Source organism: Chionomys nivalis, chromosome 4 (genome assembly GCF_950005125.1).
Source record: "Chionomys nivalis chromosome 4, mChiNiv1.1, whole genome shotgun sequence".
In the NCBI taxonomy this organism is placed as follows: domain Eukaryota; kingdom Metazoa; phylum Chordata; class Mammalia; order Rodentia; family Cricetidae; genus Chionomys; species Chionomys nivalis.
The window spans coordinates 47,244,500-47,265,275 of NC_080089.1; the positions used below are offsets into that span (position 1 = coordinate 47,244,500).

At 40.7% G+C, this 20,776-nt stretch overlaps 2 protein-coding genes across 5 annotated transcripts in view; both read left to right on the forward strand.

Annotated features, from left to right (window-relative positions):
* The window catches only part of Nxpe4 (neurexophilin and PC-esterase domain family member 4), a 292,750-nt gene that overhangs the window by 148,862 nt on the left and 123,112 nt on the right, over positions 1-20,776 (forward strand). The gene's annotated exons all lie outside the window — the stretch shown is intronic.
* On the forward strand, positions 3,116-3,596 carry LOC130873124 (60S ribosomal protein L27). Its single transcript, XM_057767691.1, has one exon. The coding sequence runs from the start codon at positions 3,154-3,156 to the stop codon at positions 3,562-3,564; it is 411 nt and encodes a 136-aa protein (XP_057623674.1). The 5' UTR covers positions 3,116-3,153; the 3' UTR covers positions 3,565-3,596.

Consider the following 20,776-nt stretch of genomic DNA (forward strand, 5'->3'; position numbering starts at 1 on the left):
CTATAGATGTCGGTTAAGTCCATTTGCTTCATTACCTCCAACAATTCTCTTAAGTCTCTATTAGGTTTCTGTCTGCTTGACCTGTCCATTGGTGAGAGAGGTGTGTTGAAGTCTCCTACTACTAGTGTGTGTGGTTTGATGTCTGCCTTGAGTTTTAGTAATATTTCTTTTACATAAGTGGGTGCTTTTATATTAGGGGCGTAGATATTCAGGATTGAGACTTCATCCTGATGAATTGTTCCTGTTATGAGTATAAAGTGTCCATCTCGATCTCTTCTGATTGATTTTAGTTTGAAGTCCGTTTTGTTAGAAATTAGTATGGCCACACCTGCTTTTTTCTTAGGACCTTTTGCTTGAAAAACCTTTTCCCATTCCTTTACTCTGAGTAGATGCCTGTCTTTGTGGTTGAGATGTGTTTCTTGCAAACAGCAGAATGTTGGATCCTGGTTTCGTATCCAATCTTTTAGTCTGTGTCTTTTTATAGGTGAATTGAGACCATTAATATTAAGTGATATTAATGACCAGTGGTTGATTACTCTGGTTATTCCTATTGTTTTTTGTAGTAGAGTTTGTATGTCTCCGTTCTTTGAGTCGTGCTGGTGAAGGGTCGCTAGATGCCTGAGTTATTGTAGGCAGTGTTGGCTATGTTGGATTCCTTGTGTTGTGATTTTCCTTCTATTACTTTCTGTAGGGCTGGATTTTTGGCTACGTATTGTTTAAATTTGTTCTTATCCTGGAATGTCTTGTTTTCTCCATTGATAGTGAACGATAGCTATAGGGTATAGTAGTTTGGGTTTGCATCCATGGTCTCTTAGTTTCTGCAGTACCTCTATCCAGGACCTTCTGGCTTTCATGGTTTCCATAGAGAAGTCAGGTGTAAGTCTGATCGGTTTACCTTTATAAGTAACTTGCCCTTTTTCCTTTGCAGCTCTTAATATTCTTTCTTTAATCTGTATATTTTGTGTTTTGATAATAATATGGCGAGGGGATGTTTTTCTTTGATCCAGTCTGTTTGGTGTTCTGTATGCTTCTTGAATATTCAAAGGAATATCTTTCTTTATGTTGGGAAAGTTTTCTTCTATAATTTTGTTAAAAATATTTTCTGGACCTTTGAGTTGTGACTCTTATCCTTCTTGTATCCCTATTATTCTTAGGTTTGGTCTTTTTATTGTGTCCCATATTTCCTGAATGTTTTGCGACGAAACTTTGTTGGTTTTGCTGTTTTCTTTGATCAGTGGGTTTATTTTCTCTATGTTGTCTTCAGAATCTGAGATTCTTTCTTCTATCTCTTGTAGTCTGTGATTATGTTTGTTTCTGTAGCCTCTGCTCGTTGACCTAGATTTTCCATATCCAACTGGTCCTCATTTTGTGTTTTCTTCCTTGCTTCAATTTCCGTTTTCAGTTCTTGAACTGTTTCCATTACCTGTTTGATCATTTTTTCTTGGTTTCCCAGGGCATCATTTACGTATTTACTCATTTCATCAAACTTTTTGTTATACTTCTCATCCATTTCTATAATGGTGTTTTTTACATGTTGTTTAAGGGACTCTATTGCTATCATAAAGTCAATTTTTTCTGTGTTAGGGTGTTCAAGTCCTTCTGTTGTAAGATCATTGGGTTCTGGTGTTTCCATCTTGTTTTTCATATTGTTGGGTGAATTCTTGCCTTGGCGCCTGCCCATCTTCTCCTAACAATGCTATCTAATGGGTCTTTTAAGTCAAGAACAGGTTTCCCTGCTGGCCAAGGGCTCCGCTTACAAAGTGCCCTCACTCTGTTTCCTGGCTCCCGCCGTGGGCTGAGATCGCTCACACCACTCAGAAGGATCTTCAGGACCAGGACCAGGACCAGGCTCCCCGTTTGCCCAGGACCTCGTTCACAAAAGGCCTACCCTTTTGTAGGCCAGCCACCAAGACAGAGAAACTCCCACTGTCCTCTGCCCCAAGCTCCTGACCCAGTGCCCAAACAGGCTATACTGGGTGATCCCGCAGCCCCGCAGAAGGGAGGGGGAGTGGAAGAGGGCCCTGGGCACAAGCTTGGATGTGTCAGAAATAGAGAGGCAGTAGAGGAGGAGCAGCCCCCGCAGAGGGTATCAGCCTTCGCAGGCTTACCAGGGGGGTGAAGGGGGTCTGAGAATGCTCCCGCTCCGTTTCCTGTGTCCCTGCGCAGGCCCAGAACACTCTCCCCACTCAGGAGGGTCTTCAGGGACAGGACCTGGCTCCCCGTTCGCCCGTGGACCTCGCCAATAAAAGGCCTCCCTCTCTACAGGCCAGGCCCCAAAAAACCTACTTGATTTAACTGTGCGGGCCGGGGGGTCTGCTGCTTCCGTTCGCGCGGGCCGGGGTCCCGCTGCTTCCGTCCGGAGCGGGCTGGGGTTCCGCCACTTCCCGATAGGAGATATTTTGATTGAGGGAGCCATTAATGGGCTATCAAGAAACCTAGCACTAGGGAAATTCCCAGGAATCCACAAGACGACCCCAGCTAAGACCCTAAGCAATAGAGGAGAGGGTGCCTTTCCCTGTAGTCAGATTGATGAATATCTTAAATATCACTATAGAACCTTCATCCAACAACTGATGGAAACAGAGTCAGAGTTGAAGTCCAGTTGAAGAGTGGAAGGAGTCATTGTTTTTTACTGCTGAGTAGTACTCTAATATGTATATATTCCATACTTTCTTCATCCATTCTTCCATTGAAGGACATCTAGGTTGTTTCCAGGTTCTGGCTATTACAAACAATGCTGCTATGAACATAGTTGAGCATATACTTTTGTTGTATGTTTGGGCATCTCTTGGGTATATTCCCAATAGTGGTATTGCTGGGTCGAGAGGTAGGTTGAACCCGACTTTCCTGAGAAACCGCCATGACTTCTTGAATTTTGCATACAAATGGACGGAAATTGAAAACACTATCCTGAGTGAGGTAAGCCAGACCCAAAAAGAGGAACATGGGATGTACTCACTCATATTTGGTTTCTAGCCATAAATAAAGGACATTGAGACTATAATTCGTGATTCTAGAGAAGCTAAATAAGAAGGTGAACCCAAAGAAAAACATATAAGCATCCCCCTGAATATTAACCTTCATCAGGCGATGAAAGAAGACAGAGACAGACCTCCTTTCCTTTCTGCTGGGAACCGGCTGCTCGCTGTCGAAATGGGCAAGTTCATGAAACCCGGGAAAGTGGTGCTCGTCCTGGCTGGACGCTACTCGGGACGCAAAGCCGTCATCGTGAAGAACATTGATGATGGCACCTCAGACCGCCCTTACAGCCATGCCCTGGTGGCTGGAATTGACCGCTATCCCCGAAAAGTGACGGCTGCCATGGGCAAGAAGAAAGTCGCCAAGAGATCCAAGATCAAGTCCTTTGTGAAGGTTTATAACTACAACCACCTGATGCCCACAAGGTACTCTGTTGACATCCCCCTGGACAAAACTGTTGTCAACAAGGATGTCTTTAGGGACCCAGCCCTGAAACGAAAGGCAAGGCGGGAAGCCAAGGTCAAATTTGAGGAACGATACAAGACAGGAAAGAACAAATGGTTTTTCCAGAAGCTTCGCTTTTAGGTATATTTTTGTTTACATCATTAAAGTTTAAAAAACAACAAAAAAAAAAAAAAAAAAAAAGAAGACAGAGACAGAGACCAACATTGGAGCACTGGACTGAAGTCTCACGATCCAAAGGAGGAGCAGAAGGAGAGTGAGCACGAGCAAGGAACTCAGGACTGCGAGGGGTGCACCCACACACTGAGGCAATGGGGATGTTCTATCGGGAACTCACCAAGGCCAGCTGGCCGGGGACTGAAAAAGCATGGGACAAAACCGGTCTCGCTGAACATAATGGACAATGAGGACTACTGAGAACTGAAGAACAATGGCAATGGGTTCTTGATCCTATTGCACGTAATGGCTTTGTGGGAGCCCAGGTAGTTTGGATGCTCACCTTAATACACCTGGATGGAGGTGGGTGGTCCTTGGACCTCCCACAGGGCAGAGAAACCTGCTTGCTCTTTGGGCTAAGGAGGAAGGAAGACTTGATTGGGGGAGGGGGAGGGAATGGGAGGTGGTGGCGGGGAAGAGGCAGAAATCTTTAATAATTAAATAAATTAATTAATAAAAAAAAAGAAGAAAAAAAAAGAAGAAAAAAAAAGAGTGGAAGGAGTGAGAATATGAGCTAAAAGGTCAAGACCATAATGGTAACACCACTGAAACAGTCTACCTGAGCTAATGGGAGTTCACCACCTCCAACTGGACAGGGAAGGAAACAGCATAGGTTCAAACTATTCCCTCTGAATGTGGGTGACAGTTGTATGGCTGGGGCAGACTGAGGGGCCACTGGCAGAGGCACCAGGATTTATTCTTACTGCATTTATTAGTTTTGGGGAACCTATTCTATTTAGCTGGATCCCTTGTTCTGCCTAGATATAGTAGGGAGGGCCTTGGATGTTCCCCAAAGTAATGTACCTTACCCTCTCTGAGGAGTGGACGGGGGGGGGGGGGGGCGTGGTGAGGGGGTCAGTGGAGGGAATGGGAGGAAGATAGGGAGTGGGAACTAGGATTGGTATGTAAAATGAAAAAAGATTGCTTTTAGTTTTTTAATATTAAATAGTGAAAAAAAAAGAATTCCTAATTTTCTCACCGAATCTGCTGATGGCAAAAATGAAGATGTGAGGCTGATGATTACCGCTGCTTAGAACTTTATATGCCTGACCATATTTCAAGGCACCCACTTAGTTTTGGCAGCATCTGGAGAAGGGGGTCCAGGGAAAGTCCACCAGGAGAGAAGAAAGATTAACCTAGGGGGTGGGGCAGTGACTCCAGTCGAGTGTAGCTCAGGCATATGCCAATTGCTGCAAAGTCTGTCCAGGAAAACAGCTTCCTCATGAATCCATCTCCAAAAGTTAGGCACCAGATGTAGCTTGAATTGTAACTGTTCTTAATAATCAAAACTCGGAGTCAGCTATCAAGGGGTGAAAGCTGAAGAATCAGAGAAGCAGAGTGGCAGCCACTAGAGTTCATACCTCTCCCAGTGCTCAGAGCAAATGGATGATTCTGTCCTCAGACTGCTTAAGACTGACAGCGTCAGACTGACTGCAATGAGCTCCTGTCTCCTCCCACCCTATATTCCCTTCTCCACTCAGCTGAATCACTCCTGTCTCCACCTCCCTGGTGCTGGGATTACAGGAATGTGATCTCAAGTGCTGGAATCACCTTTGTGTGAGCTGTTTCACTTTTAGAATGGATCAGTTTCGTGTAGCTCAGGGTGGCCTTGAACTATCAGAGATCTGCCTACCTCTGTCTCCTGAGTGCTGGGATTAAAGGTGCTTGCCACTACTGCCTGACCTCCATAGCTAACTAGTGTGGCTAGCTCTGCACTCTGATCTTTAGGCAAGCTTTATTTGTTAGATCATAAACAAAATATCATCATGTAAGATTATTTGGCCTTTTCTTCCTCACTGGTTTATTGCTGTGAATAGACATTAGGAGCACAGCTACTCTGTTTTGAAGGAAACCATGTGATTGGGTTCTTGCTTACAGTTCCAGAGGTTTTAGTTCCCTATTCATCATCATGGTAGTGGTATGGTGATGCTCATGGCTCTGGACAGTAGCTGAAATCTATATCCTGATCCACAGCAGAGAGACAGTGGACTTAGTATGTGCTTTTGAAATCTCAAAGCCCACGTCCAGTGACACACTTCCTCAACAAGGCCACACCTCCTATTCTTCTAATCCTTCCAAAGTGTTCCACTGTCTAGAAACTAAACATTCAAATATAGGAGCCAATGGAGTCATTCTTATTCAAACCACCACAGGCCTCTTCTGAGTCCCTCGCCCTCTCCATTGAACTTTAGGATCCATTTGACAATTTCAAAACAGTGACTGCTAGGATATGATAGAGCACATTGAGTCTGTGTATCTGTTTATGATATATTGACATCCTAAGAACATAGTCTTCTGATCCATGAACACAAGCCTTTAAATGACCATGTGAACTCAGTCCATCTATCTACATATCTATCTATCTATCTATCTATCTATCTATCTATCTATCTATCTATCCACCTATCTATCCATCCATCCATCTATCTATCTATCTATCTATCTATCTATCTATCTATCTATCTATCCATATATCTATCCATCCATCCATCTATCTATCTATCTATCTATCTATCTATCTATCTATCTATCTATCTATCTACGTTAGAGATATGTATAAATATATTTCAGTAGATAAAAATGCTCTTGTTAACTTTTATAATTCTTTTTAAATCAGGGTTCATAATTAACTGGGTACCCATAACATGGTCACAAAGCTGCCATCATCAAATGTCAATGTGCAACCATATATATGAATGTGTATATGTATATATATATATATATATATATATATATATATACATACATATGTTCACACACACACACATGTACCTTAAGGAGGCCACACATGAAGTTTTCAGGCTCCCACAGATTATCCCACCTGGTTGAGAATCACTTTTATTTGGAGGATTTAGATTTTATGGTTCTAAAAGGGTAAGGATCTGGCTATGCTGGCCTTACACGGCCTTTCTGATGGAAAGAACACCAAAATGCCTTAAACTAGAGTCAGTAACTCTCCTAGGCTTGGCCATGGCAAAGGCTCAGGGTCTGTCATATTCTCCACATCTGTGAAATGGGAACCATAGGCTTAGCTTCTAGGCCTGCTGTGAGGATCTGGTGAGGAAACACACATGTGAAACCAGCTATGAGATTCATAGTGATGTCCCAAGGGACCATTTTAACTGTCACATTGTTTAGTGACAGTTCAATATCCTGCTCTTTCTTGTAGGATCCTTCTCCAGACACAAAACCAGGTAACTTTTTGAAGTGCTCATCTTACAAAATGAGGCAATTCTCACATGCTCCATTAATGAGGTTTTGTCAGCTGGGGTCAATTAAGGAGACCCAGTTGTGATACCTGCGGATTCTCCTTCCTCAAAGCTTGGCATCTTCTCCTTCAGGCCTATGGGTCCACCTGAGTCAGAATGAAGTCTCTAGAGTTTGATTTTTTTTCATGCTGGTCTCTAGGGTGATGCCATGACTACTGTGGAGTCAGCCCAGCTCTGAGAAACAGGAGCCTTTTTGGTTAGAACCCATGTACAGCAAATAGCTTGAACTCACACATTAAGCATCTGATAGACGTGTCAGATTCAGCCTCACCCCCAGACACAAGTGGCCAGTCCCAGGAGTTGGTTTTACCATTTACTTGTTGGGTAACCTTTGCCAAACTGCTTATGTCTTCTGGGTTCTTTTCTGTTCAATGGGCAGATAGAACTATTCTATGGAATCTCTAAGTGCTGCAGTCTTTTTAAAATACAGCACGTGCAATCCCTTGGAGCAGGCGTGTGGCTCTCTTATGTCTAACTCAATTGGTGTGTGTGTGTGTGTGTGTGTGTGTGTGTGTGTGTGTGTGTGTGTGTTTCCCTCTTGAACCCGTTTCTAAACATCTATAATAAAATCTCCATGACTAAAACCAACAGTGTCAGGGTGGCTGTGTCATTCTATATGTGACACTCAATCACAGAACTGCCTACTTCTCTGGGAACCTCTATTTCTTCATTAATCCTGGTGGAGAAGCCTCTCTGCCTGGACTCGACTGCCTCTCCAGAGCTGATGAGGATCAGCAACAGGAGCAAGGAGAGTTGGGGTTAGAGCTGTGGAACAAGGCTTAGCAACAGCACTGCAGGGCCCAAGGTGCTTCTGATTAGTGCCAATTGCCAATTAGAAAGGTGTAGATACACCAATCGTGACCAAAGCAATGATTGCAACACAGGCCATTGAACAGCAGTTGAGATTGCATGTTATTATAATGTATTTCAACCAGAAAATGTATTACACTAAACAATTGCTGCAATAAAGTTCACAGGAAAATGGGTTTGGTCGTCAGGATGTGTAGAGTTCATAGCTTGTGTTGCCTTCATTTTTTTTTTTTAATGCCATGATTCAAACTCTAGCCTCAAGCATTCTATTTACTCAGGTGCTATACAGCTGAGCCACATTCCTAGGCACTCTGGCTTTGCTTCCAGTACAATTTATTTATCATTTCATAATTAACTTTTACTACTGGCTGTGTTTAAGGAGCAGCTCACAGGAATTCTAACCCCTTATCAATCATCACTCTCAACAGGAAGTTCTCCTCCTATTGAATCCTTGGGAAACCAAAACACAGGCAGAAGGCAGGGATGGAGATTCGAGTTCATGAGCACTGGCCAGAACTTGTGACAGTGTGTAGACATCATGACATTTTATTCCTCTAGCCAGCCTAGAAGAAAAGAAGCTACGATTAGAATTCTATAGGAGAGGCAACCATGGCAGAGAAACAACAAATTCAAAACTGCTCGAGAGTTTGATATATGTGGACTTAAATTTTTATTCGCATCTAAGATACATGAGCCTTGTGAGTGTTTTCTCACTCCAGAGGCATGGAGATGTCACGGTTGACTCCATGTTGGTATGTCAGGTTGTGAGATGTTTGTACACTATGAAGAGGTATTGATGTGATCTGTATAAGAAAAACCTGAATGTCCAATAGCTATGCAAGAGCTATAGGTAGGTCTTCTGGGCAGATAGATGAAGAGAAAAATTGAGGCACCCAGGAGACACCACAGAGATGTGGAGATTAATTCAAGTTATAAGAGCTAGTGGGACAAGCCTGAACAAAGACTGAGCTGTTGTCATCAATAATTCTTCATGTTGTTTCTTGTGAGTTCTTGTCCCAAAGTAAATTCTGTCTGCAATGTCAAGGTTGACATCTTTTTGTTTGCCCTTTTGTTTATGTGCATGAGTGTTTTGCCACATGTATGTGTGTATTTCACATGCATGTCTTGTTCCTGAGGAGATCAGAAGAGAGTACTAGATCTTCTAGAGCTGAAGATACAGATGTCTGTGAACTGCCATGTTAGTGCTGCGAACCAAACTGGGTCTTCTGTAAGCCCAGCAAGTACTATTTCCTCGGGTCTAACTCTGCATCCCCCATTGTTGTGACATCCCAAGGGACCATTTCATAGCCCTCAGTGTTTTTTAATAGCACAACCTTATGCTATTCCCCCTGCTTCCTTCTCCAGACAGTAACCCAGAAAACTTTCTGTAGTATACTTCTTAGTAAATGAGTCAATTCCCACAGGCACCTCAATGAGGTCTTGTCAGCTGGAGACCAATTAAGGAGTCCCTGGTTTGTTAGGACTAGGAAAGCTGCTTGCTCCCTCTGATTCAAATCTCACCATATTCTCTGAGTCCTAGGAGCCCACCTGGGACAAAGGGAAACTGTAGAGTTTCTGTCTACATCTTGCTGACCTCTGGGATGGTCCCTTGACCTGCAGGAGCAGGACCAGCTATTGGCATCAGCAGAGAACTTGGTTAGAGTTGAGGTGCAGCTATGAGCTTAGATGATTAAACATGTGACATACATGGCAGAGCCAGCCTCCACCCAAGAGACATGGTGAAGTTTTGGTGCTGGCTGTGCCATTGACAGCTGTATGACCTTTGCCAAATCCTTCCTCTCTCTGAGGTCACTGTTTGTTTATCTATGCAGGGAGGTAGGATCATGATTGACAGGATCTGGTTAGCTCTTCTGTCACTAAAGGACAGAGTGACTTGTTTTGACCTGTTCTCAGGCAAGTCACTTCATGTCTCTGAACCTCACTTTCAAGATCTGTCCAAGGGAAGGTGAATGTTTATCTGGACTGTATTGTCTCCTCTGAGCTATAAAGTGGGTCAATGACTTGAATGAGAAGAGTTAGGTTTGTTGTGTGCAATTGATGCTTAGCAACAGCACTGCAGGGGCCAGGCCAGGGGCTGAGGCATCAACTGTCTCGTTTGGATAGTTGTGGTATAAATACATCATTCAATGTCAATGTCATGACAGTCATGACATGTGTCACCAAAGAGGGTCCAAGCTTGCACATTGTTCCACAGTCTTTCACCAAATGAATCCAATGCAGTAGGTAGTAGCTTTTAGGCTCCAAACTGCAGTAAAATATGGGTAGAACATCAGGATTTGAAGAGACTTGAACATTCATTGCCATTATTTTGGGGGGGTAATTTTCAATGCTATGAAACAAATTCTATGCCTCACGCATACTGTCTAGTCAGGTGCTGTGTATCTGAGCTGCATTCCCAGCCACACTCTCTTTAATTATAGATTTAGGTAACTTTTAATATTGACTGTGTTTCAGGACCAGCTCATGGTATTGCTAAAATCATAATCCATGGCTCTGGTGGCCTGTGGAGCATCAGGGAATACCCCTGAGTCAGATATTCTGGTGGCCTGTGAAAGATCAGATTTTCAACTTTGGAATGTTTAGGAAACCAGGTCCCAGGCAGAAGATAGGATGAGCATTTATGGTCATGGAATGTTGGCCATCTCTCTACCAGGTATTCAGTATAATCTCACATAATTCTTCTAGCAACAGCAGATGCGAAGAGGTTACTGTTGGCAATTAAGAGGAGAGAGAGGATAGGACAGACCACAGTGAGTATAAGAGAGAATTCTTGAGAGGTCAGCATATCTGAAAACCAGGACTTACGATGTGCCCAAGAGCCTAATAGTCCCTGGGTGAGTTCCCTTGCTCTACTGGGAGGGTACTGCTAAACCTTGGAATTGTGAGGAGTAAATTGAATCTAAGATTGTCTAGGTAATACAGGCTTTATTTTGGGGTATACCCCGAACTGGTCAGTTTGTCTGTCTCTCCCTAAGTCCCTTTTAGAGAGCAGCCTTATCAGCCTCCTTAAGTTTCTATTATAAGAGAGACAAAATGTTTACAGGGGCAGGAGAATTGGCAGTTATGCATTGTTAGAGGAGTACAATGATCAGGAAGGAACAAGGGTAAAGATATACATCATGTTGATGGGGTTGCAGGTTTAGTGTAGGTTAAAAACATGTTTTCCATTTACATCAGATTTAAGAAACAGGACCTTATTCTTAATTACCAATAGAAACCTTAACCTGCACATGACAAATAGGAACTTCTTCCTGTTCTTTTTGTTCTTTTTCTTGTTCTTCTTGTTCTTGTTCTTCTTGTTCTTGTTCTTCTAGTTCTTGTTCTTCTTGTTCTTGTTCTTCTTGTTCTTCTTCTTGTTCTTCTTGTTCTTGTTCTTCTTCTTCTACTTGTTCTTGTTTTTGTTCTTCTTCTTCTTGTTGTTCTTGTTGTTGTTGTTGTTGTTCTTCTTCTTCTTCTCCTTCTTTTTTTTCTTCTTCTTGTTTTTCAAGACAGGGTTTCTCTGTGTAGCCTTGGAGCCTATCCTAGCACTAGCACTTGCAGACCAGGCTGGCCTCAAACTCAGAGATCTGTCTGCCTCTGCCTCCTGAGTGCTGAGATTAAAGCTGTGGGTCACCACCCCTTGGCTCAGGAACATATTCTTAACTGTTTTAACTGCAAACAGAAACATTAACTTGCAAGATGCATTGTTTCTGTTTTGATTTCACACCCCCTTCAGTTGTATCCTGTGTGAAATTTTTGATTCTATAGTGGGCTTTTGGTTATATTGGGATCTAGTAATCATGCACTTAACACTAAGACTGGAATTTATGTGTCTAATTAAGATATTAAGAATGAAAGAACTAATTGTAATTAGCAGAAACAGAAGAGTCCTATGATAGATGAAATCGGAGTAACCAAGAGAATGGGAACTAGTCATTTTTCATATTGGATCCCATTTTTCTGCAACAATTTTGAATATAGCCAAATTATCTCTAATGATTCATGAGTATACTTATATAAAAACTTTTATTTTAATTCCACAAAATACCTCCTTTTTCTATATAGAGTAGGTTGAATGCCCCATCATATTGTAGAACTACTTCAGAAAATAAATCTGTCTATTGATAAATCTGGGCATATTTGATTTTACTATGTATCTTTTTGTATGTTAATTGAAACTATAGGCAGATATTTTGTCCCCTCCATCAGGGACATACAGTTTTGACCCAATAATCCAGCCCGTTGAGGACAAAGGGTCGAATACTCTCTTCTGTAACTATTTCCTGTTATAAACAGGACATCAGTATCAGGGCCCAGAAAGGCAGGAATACCAGCAAAATGCCTGGAGGGATTCAGGCACTGGAATTTCTTCAGAAGCATCTGCTTATCTGAGCCAGCTAAAGAGACAGGGAACAATCTCATCAGCTGGACTGGCGCACATCAGCTTTCAGCAAGTCCAGAGCTCACAGCACCTTGGAGAGATTTGTAGTCCACAGTTGATTTCTAGATGGTGTCTGTCATCCAAGCTGAAATCTGCTGAGAGAGGATGAACAGGAGCTTACTCCTAACTGTCTTAACTGCAAACAGACACCTTAGCTAGTGAGGTATATAGTTCCTGTTTTGGTCTCACAGTATGACTCTACTGACCTCCAATGATAATGGTCCATGGCTGACTGTTAAATAGCCCCTTGGGCAGTACTGGCACAGACTGGACACATGGCTTTGGAAGGAATAGAGATCTGACTCAGTTATGGTCTCACTGGAAGTTGGGTTCAGGGTTTCAGCAATAATGAGAATTTCAGTTCTCGACTGTTTCACTTCCTTTGCTCTGAGCTGCTCATATTCTTCAGTTAGTCTGTTAAAGCAAAAAGGTCACTACTCATCCACATGTGCACTGTTTCCTTGTAGTGTGTCCCCAAGAGTCTCTTCCTGGTAAATGTTCTTGTTTACAGAATCCAGAGAATCTCTAATGGGAATAGAAATGGCCCTTTCCCGTCTCTCCTGGGGGCCAAGATAGGAGGCAGAGGCATGAAAACCCAGCAGTTCATTCCACTGGGAAGAGCGCAAGAATTTTCTGTTTAGTTAAGTACTCCATGTTTAATTGGGTTATTTAGATTTAATACCTAATTTCTTGAGTTCTTTATATATTTTGGAGATGAGACCTCTGTCTGATGTGGGGTTGGTGAAGATCTTTTCCCATTCAGTAGGCTGCTTTTTTGTCTTATTGACTGTTTCCTTTGCTTTATAGAAGCTTCTCCGTTTCATGAAGTCCCATTTATTTATCATTGCTCTTAGTGTCTATGCTACTGGAGTTACATTTAGGAAGTGATCTCCTGCCCCCATTCATTGAATGCTTCTTCCCACTTTCTCTTCTATCAGGTTCACTGTGGTCAGATTTATATTGAGGTCTTTAATCCATTTGTACTTGAGTTTTGTGCATGAGGATAGATATGAATCTATTTTTATGTTTCTACTTGTTGACATCCAGTTATGCCAGCACCATTTGTTAAAGATTATTTCTATTTTTTCATTGTATAATTTAGCTTCTTTGTCAAAAATCAGGTGTTCATAGGTGTGTGGATTAATATCCAGATCTTCAATTCAATTCCTTTGGTCAACGTCTCTGTTTTTATGCCAATACCAAGCTGTTTTCCTTACTGTAGCTCTGTAATAGAGCTGTAATAAAGCTTGATGACAGGAATGGTAATGCCTCAGGTGGTTCCTTTATTGTATAGGATCGTTTTGGCCATCCTGGGTTTTCCTTTTTTGATTATTGTTCTTTCAAGGTCTATGAAGAATTGTGTTGGGATTTTGATGGGGATTGCATTGAATCTATAGATTGCTTTTGGTAGAATTGTCATTTTTACTATTTTGATCCTTCCTATTCAAGAGCATGGGAGATCTTTCCATTTTATGGTATCTTCTTACATTTATTTCTTCAAAGCCTTAAAGTTCTTGACCAATAGGTCTTTCACTTCCTTGGTCAGTGTTACCCCAAGATATTTTATGTGATTTGTGGCTATTGTGAAAGGTGATGTTTCTCTGATTTCCCTCTCAGCTTCTTTATCTTTTGCGTATAGGAGGGTTACTCAGTTTTTTTGAGTTGACCTTGTATCCTGCCACATCACTGGAGGTATATATCAGCTGTAGGAGTTCTCCAGTAGAGTTTTTGGGGTCACTTATGTATACTATCATATGATCTATTATTAATGAAAATTTGACTGCTTCCTTTCCAATTTGAATCCCCTTGATCTCCTTATGCTGTCTTATTGCTATTACTAAAACTTCAAGAATTATGTTGAAGAGATATGGAGAGAGTGGACAGCCTTGTCTTGTTCCTGATTTTAGTGGGATCCCTTTGAGTTTCTCTCCATTCAATTTGATGTTAGCTGTTGGCTTGCTGTATATTGCTTTTATTATATTTAGATATGATCCTTGTATCCCTAATCTCTCCAAAACCTTTATCATGAAGGGGTGTTGAACTTTGTCAAATGCTTTTTCAGCATCTAATGAATGATCATATGGTTTTTTTCTTTCAGTTTATTTATATGATGTGTTACATTGATAGATTTTCATATGTTGAACCATCTCTGCATCTCTGGTATGCAGCCTACTTCATCATGATGGATGATTTTTTTGATGTGTTCTTGGATTTGTTTTGCCAGTAACTTATTTGTCATTTTTGCATCGATGTTCATGAGTGAGATTGGTCTGTAATTCACTTTCTTGGTTGAATCTTTGTGTGGTTTTGGTATCAGGCTAATTGTAGCCCCATAAAAACAATTGGCAATGTCCCTTCTGTTTCTATGAAGTGGAACACTTTGAAGTGTATAGGTATTAGCTCTTTTTGGAACTTCTGGTAGAATTCTTCACTGAAACCTTTTTTTTTTTTTTTTTTTTTTTGGTTGGGAGGTTTTTGATGACACCTTTTATTTCCTTGCATCTTATAGATCTATTTAATTTGCTCACCTGGTCTTGATTTAATTTTGGCATATGGTATCTATCTAAAAAATTGTCTATTTTTTTTTTACATTTTACAATTTTGTGGAGAACAGGCTTTTGTAGTAAGACCTAATGATTCTCTGAAATTCCTCAGTGTCCATTGTTATGCTACCATTTTCATTTCTGATTTTGTTAATTTGGATGCCTTTGCTCCTTCTTTTCATTAGTTTGGATAGGGGTTTGTCAATCTTGTTGATTTTCTCAAAGAACCAGCTCTTTGTTTCATTGATCCTTTGGACTGTTTTGTTTCTATTTTGTTGATGTCAGCCATCAATTTAATTATTTCCTGCCTTCTACTTCTCCTGGGTGAATCTGTTTCTTTTTGTTCTAGAGCTTTCAGCTGTGCTGTTAAGTTGCTCTGTGAGCTTTCTCCGTTTTCTTTATGTGGGCACTTAGTGCTATGAACTTTCCTCTTAGTACTGCTTTCATAGTGTCCCATAGGTTTGGATACGTTGTGCCATCATTTTCGTTGAATTCAAGGAAGACTTCAATTTCTTTCTTTATTTCTTCCTTAACCCAGGGGTGGTTCAGTACTTGACTGTTCAATTTCCATGAGTTTGTAGGCTTTCTGGGGGTAAGTATTGTTGTTAAATTTTAATTTCACTCCATGGTGATACAATATGACACAGGTGATTACTCCAAATCTTTGTGTCTGTATATGTTTGCTTTGTTATCAAGTAGGTGATCAGTTTAGAGAAGGTTCTCTGAGGTGCTGAGAAGAAGGTATATTCTTTTCTGTTTGGGCGGAATGTTCAATAGATATCTGCTAAGTTCATTTGATTCATTACATCTGTTAGTTCCCCTTTTTGTCTGTTAAGTTTCTGTCTGGTTGACCTGTCCATTGGTGAGAGAGGAGTGTTTAAATCTCCTACTATTAGTGTGTGTGGTTTGATGTGTGATTTAAGTTTTAGTAATCTTTCTTTTATATATGTAGGAGCTCTCATATTAGGGGCATAGATATTCAGGATTGAGACTTCATCTTGAGGAATTGTTCCTGTTATAAGTATAAAGTGTCCTTCTCCATCTCTTCTGATTGATTTTAGTTTGAAATCAACTTTGCTAGATATTAGGATAGCCACACCCACTTGTTTCTTAGGTCCATTTTATTGGAAAAGCTTTTCCCATCCCTTTACTCTTAGGTTGTGTCTGTCTTTGAGGTTGAGGTGTGTTTCTTGTGAACAGCAGAATGCTCGATCCTGTGTTCATATCTATTCTCTTAACCCATGTCTTTTTATAGGTGAATTGATTTCATTGATATTAAGAGATTAATGACCAGTGGTTGTTTACTCCCGTTAATTTTTGGTGGTAGTGTTTGTGTGTTTCCCTTCTTTGGATTGTGTTGGTGTAAGGTTATCAGATGTCTGTGTTATTGTGGATGTTGTTAGCTTCCTTGGGTTGAGGTTTTCTTTCTAGTACTTTCTGCAAGGTTGGGTTTGTGGATATGTATTGTTTAAATCTGTTTTTCCTCCATGGATTATCTTGTTTTCTCCATCAATGGTGATTGAAACCTTTTAAAGGTGGGAAAAACTTTTTTTTCTGATTCCTCCCTTTAAGAATTCCTACTTGTCTTATCAAATCTACCAAGGATGTTGATGTATATTTGAGGCTGGTTGCTGCTGCATAGAATACTAAAATCATGGATTTCAAGGCAGCTACCTAGTTTGACAGCAGTCTGAGAAAGAGGTTCAGGGAAAGCCTGCAACCCATGGTGGAGAGAGAGAGACAGAAAGAGAGAGAGAGAGAGAGAGAGAGAGAGAGAGAGAGAGAGAATATAGCAGGGTGTGGCTAGAGCCCCACATGCATCCCAGCCTGTGTTGGTGTCTAAAAAGGCTCAGGCAAACAATTGTTTTTGAGAATTTGTATCCTAAACTTTGAGCACCAAATGTAGAATGAATAATAAGAACCCAGAGACAGATATCAGAGTTCAATCCAAAAACCAGAAAATCAAAGCAACGAAGCCACTTGAGAAGTCATATATCTGCCAAGGCTTGATGACTACAGACTACACAGGCTAAGCCTCTCTCCTCCCTTTTTATATTCTTTCTAGTGCTGGGATTAAAGGCATGACTCCCCAGTACTAGGATTAAAGGTGTGAGCTGCCATCACTTGGATTTGTTTCTGCATTGATCTTGTGTAGGCCAGGGTGACCTTGCACTCACAGAGATCCATCTGTCTCTGTCTTCCAAATCCTGGAATTAAAGGCATTTGCCAACACTGCCTGACCTCTAGTGGCTTAGCTTTGTCCTTCTGATTTTTAGGCAAGCATTATTTATTAAAATGTAAATAAAATATCATAAATATTCACAAAATGGCCATGACTTCTAATGAATGTGTAATTACAGAATCAGCCTTTTCAGAATTTAAAGCAGTTGCCCATTGAAATCCTGGATATGTATCTATTGTATGATGCTTATAATTTATTTTTTCAAACTCTGCACAATGAAACACATCCATTCAACAAAGTTCATTTCTTTGATTACCTTTTTGGCTACTTTATACAGGTAATGGAGTTCAGTTATGCAAAGAACAAGTAGGACATTTCCTTATAATTTCTTTCGGTCATTGCCAAGTGATACAAAAATCTATCTTCAAACTTTTGCTGTTCACATTGTGTTTCTTATGAAATCCTGAGGCTTTCACTACATTTACTACCAATAGCTGGTCAATTTCATCATTACTTTGCAATCATCAAAGGCTTGTAGTCATCAGTCTGGTCCAGTAGGGACTCGTCAAGACCTGTCTAAACCGGTCTGGTCAGGTCTAGTCAGGTCTGCTCTAAACTGGTCTGGTCTCAAAGAACCAGCTCTTTGTTTCATTGATTATTTGTATTGTTGTTTTTTTTTTTGTTGTTGTTGTTTCTATTTTGTTGATTTCATCTCTCAATTTGATTATTTCTTGTCTTCTACTCCTCCTGGCTGAGTCTTTTTATTGTTGTTGTTCTAGAGCTTTCAGGTGTGCTGTTAAGTCACTGATGTGAGCTTTCTCCATTTTCTTTATGTTGTGCCTTCATTTTCATTGAATTCTAGGAAGCCTTTAATTTCTTTATTTCTTCCTTGAACCAGGTGTGGTTCAGTAGTTCATTGTTCAATTTTTAACAGTTTGTAGGCTTTCTAAAGGTAGTATTATTGTTAAATCCTAACTTGAATCCATGTTGATTCAATAAAACAGAAGAGGTTACTCCAATTCTTTTGTATCTGTTGATGTTTTCTTTGTTACTGAGTATGTGATCAGTTTTAGAGAAGGTTCAATGAGGTGCTGAGAAGAAAGTATATTCTTTTGTGTTTGGGTGGAATGTTCTATAGATGTCTGTTAAGTCCATTTGATTCATGATATCTGTTAGTTCTCTTATTTCTCGGTTAAATTTCTGTCTGGTTGACCTGCCCATTGGAGAGTGGAGTGCTGAAGTCTCCTACTACTAGTGTGTGGGGTTTAATATGTGATTTACTTTTTAATGTTTCTTTTACATATGTGGGTGCTCTTATATTAGAAGTATAGATGTTCAGGTTTGAGACTACATCTTGATGGATTGTTCCTGTTATGAGTATAAAGTATTCTTTTCCATCTCTTCTGATTGATTTTAGTTTAAAATCTATTTTGTTAGATATTAGGATAGTTATACCTTCTTGTTTCTTAGGCCCATTTGATTGGAAAAGCTTTTCTCAATTCATTACTCTGAGGTAGTGTCTGTCTTTGAGGTTGGGGTGTGTTCTCTGTATATAGCAGAATACTGGATTCTGTTTTTGTATGCATTCTTTTAGCCTGTGTCTTCTTATAGGTGAATTGAGTACATTGATATTAAGAGATATCAGTGGCCTGTGGTTGTTAATTCCTGTATTTTTTGGTTGTAGTGTTTGTGTGTTTTGCTTCTCTGGGTTTTGCTGGTGTGAGGTTATTTGTTGTCTGTGCTTTTGTGGGTGCAGTTAGCTTCCTTTGGTTGGGGTTTTCCTTCTCATATTTTCTATAGGGCTGGGTTTGTGGATACATATTGTTTAAATCTGTTTTTGTCATGGAATATCTTGTTTTACCCATCCAAGGTGATTAAATTTTTGCTGGGTATAGTAGTCTGGGCTTGTATCCATGTTTTGTTAGTGCCTGTAGCAAATCAGCCCAGTACCTTCTGGCTTTCATGGTTTCCATTGAGAAGTCAGGCATAATTCTGATAAGTCTACCTTTATATGTTACTTGACCTTTTTCCTTTACAGCTCTTAATATTATTTCCTTATTTTGTATGTTTTGTGTTTTCATTATTATATGGTGAGGGAATTTGTTTTTGATCCAATCTACCTTCATAGGAATATCCTTCTTTACCTTGGGAAAGTTTTCTTCTTCTATGATTTCACTGAATATATTTTCTGTGTCTTTGAGCTTGAGTTATTCTCCTTCTTCTATCCTATTATTCTTAGGTTTGGTCTTTTCATAGTGTTCCAGATTTCCTGGATGTTTTGTGTTAAGAATTTGTTAGATTTAATGTTTTCTTTGATCAATGAGTCTATTTCCTCTAAAGTATCTTCAACACCAGAGATTCTGTCTTCTATCTCTTGTATTTTGTTTGTTATACTTGTCTCCGTAGTTCCTGTTCATTTTCCCAGATTTTCCATATTCAGAATAGTCTCAGTTTGTGTTTCCTTTATTGCTTCTATTTCAGTCTGCAAGTTTTGAACCATTTTCTTCACCTGTTTGTTTTTTTTTTTCTTGGTTTTCTTGGGTTTCCTTGAGGGATCTATTAATTTCTTCCAATTTTTGTTTGTCTTTTTCTCCATTTCTTGAAGGGAGTTTTTTATTTCCTCTTTAAAATTCTCTATCATTTTCATAAAGTTACATTTAAAATAATTTTCTTCTGCTTCTGTGTTAGGCAGACCAAGTCTTCCTTTTGTGTGACCACTGGGTTCTGCTGTTACCATGTTGCTTTTTATGTTTTTGCATGATTTCTTACATTGGCACCTACCAATCTCTTCCTTCACATGAGGCTGGCAGAATTTTTGTATGTTGGTCCAATCCTTGCAGTGGCTGTCTGAATGTTTGAGAACTTTTCTTGGCCTGCTATGTACTGTCAATGTCTGTCTCTCAAGAAGCCTCTGAGGTCTCTCTAAGCCTGCTCCATTGGTCTTCTCTCCTGGTTCACTCTCTTGCTCCTCTCTCTTGGTCCCTACAGTGTTTTAGCCAGCTCTTGGTCCCCTGAGTATTATAGTAAGCTCTTGGTTCTCTCAGTATTGTAGCAAGCTCTTACTTTTTTCAGTATTGTAGCTGTTGAAGGAGCTGCGGGCTGCGTTCCTGCCACCCGGCTCCCGGCCGCCTGGCTAGCTTATGCCCCGAAATAATTACATGGAAACTGTATTCTTTTAAACACTGCTTGGCCCATTAGTGCTAGCCTCTTAATGGTTAATTCTCACAGCTTGCCTAGCCCATATTTAGTAATCTGTGTAGCACCAGTCTTACCGGGAAAGATTCAGCATGTCTGACCTGGTGGCTTGCTTCATTGCGTCTGTCCTGGAGAGGGGAGGCATGGCATCTGAGCTCACTTCCTCTTCCTCCCAGCATTCTGTTCTGTTTACTCCACCCACATATGTTCTAACCTAGCAGGCCAAGCAGTTTATTTATTAATTAAGCAATAGCCTTCCTCCATCATGTAGTAAGCTGTGTTGCAGAGTTCTGCCGAGGTCACAGGAGGATAGGCGAGTTTGGAGGTGGAATGGTGCTAGTATTTTGCAGGATATGGTGGATTGGGTTGGGTAACTGGGGAAGCCTATCTGCAGGGAACTTTCCTGCTGGCTAGATAGAAAAGCCAAGGGAGTTGGAGGAGAGGCCTGGGGTTTTGTCCCACTGTGGAGGTCCTAGAGAGTGGAATGTCCCACCATATGGCTGTTCACTCACTTCTTAAGTTCCCTCAGTATTGAAGCAAGCTGTGTTTCAGAGTTCCACCGAGGTTGCAGGAGAATAGATGAGTTTGGCGCTGGGGTGGGATGTAACTTGGAGGGTCTGGAGGATGGGGTTGGATAATGGGGAACCTACCTGCAGGAAACTCTCCTCCTGGCTTGCTA

Bases quoted from the DNA above. Each gene is read 5' to 3' on its own strand.
- LOC130873124 (XM_057767691.1), top strand. From the start codon at position 3,154: ATGGGCAAGTTCATGAAACCCGGGAAAGTGGTGCTCGTCCTGGCTGGA.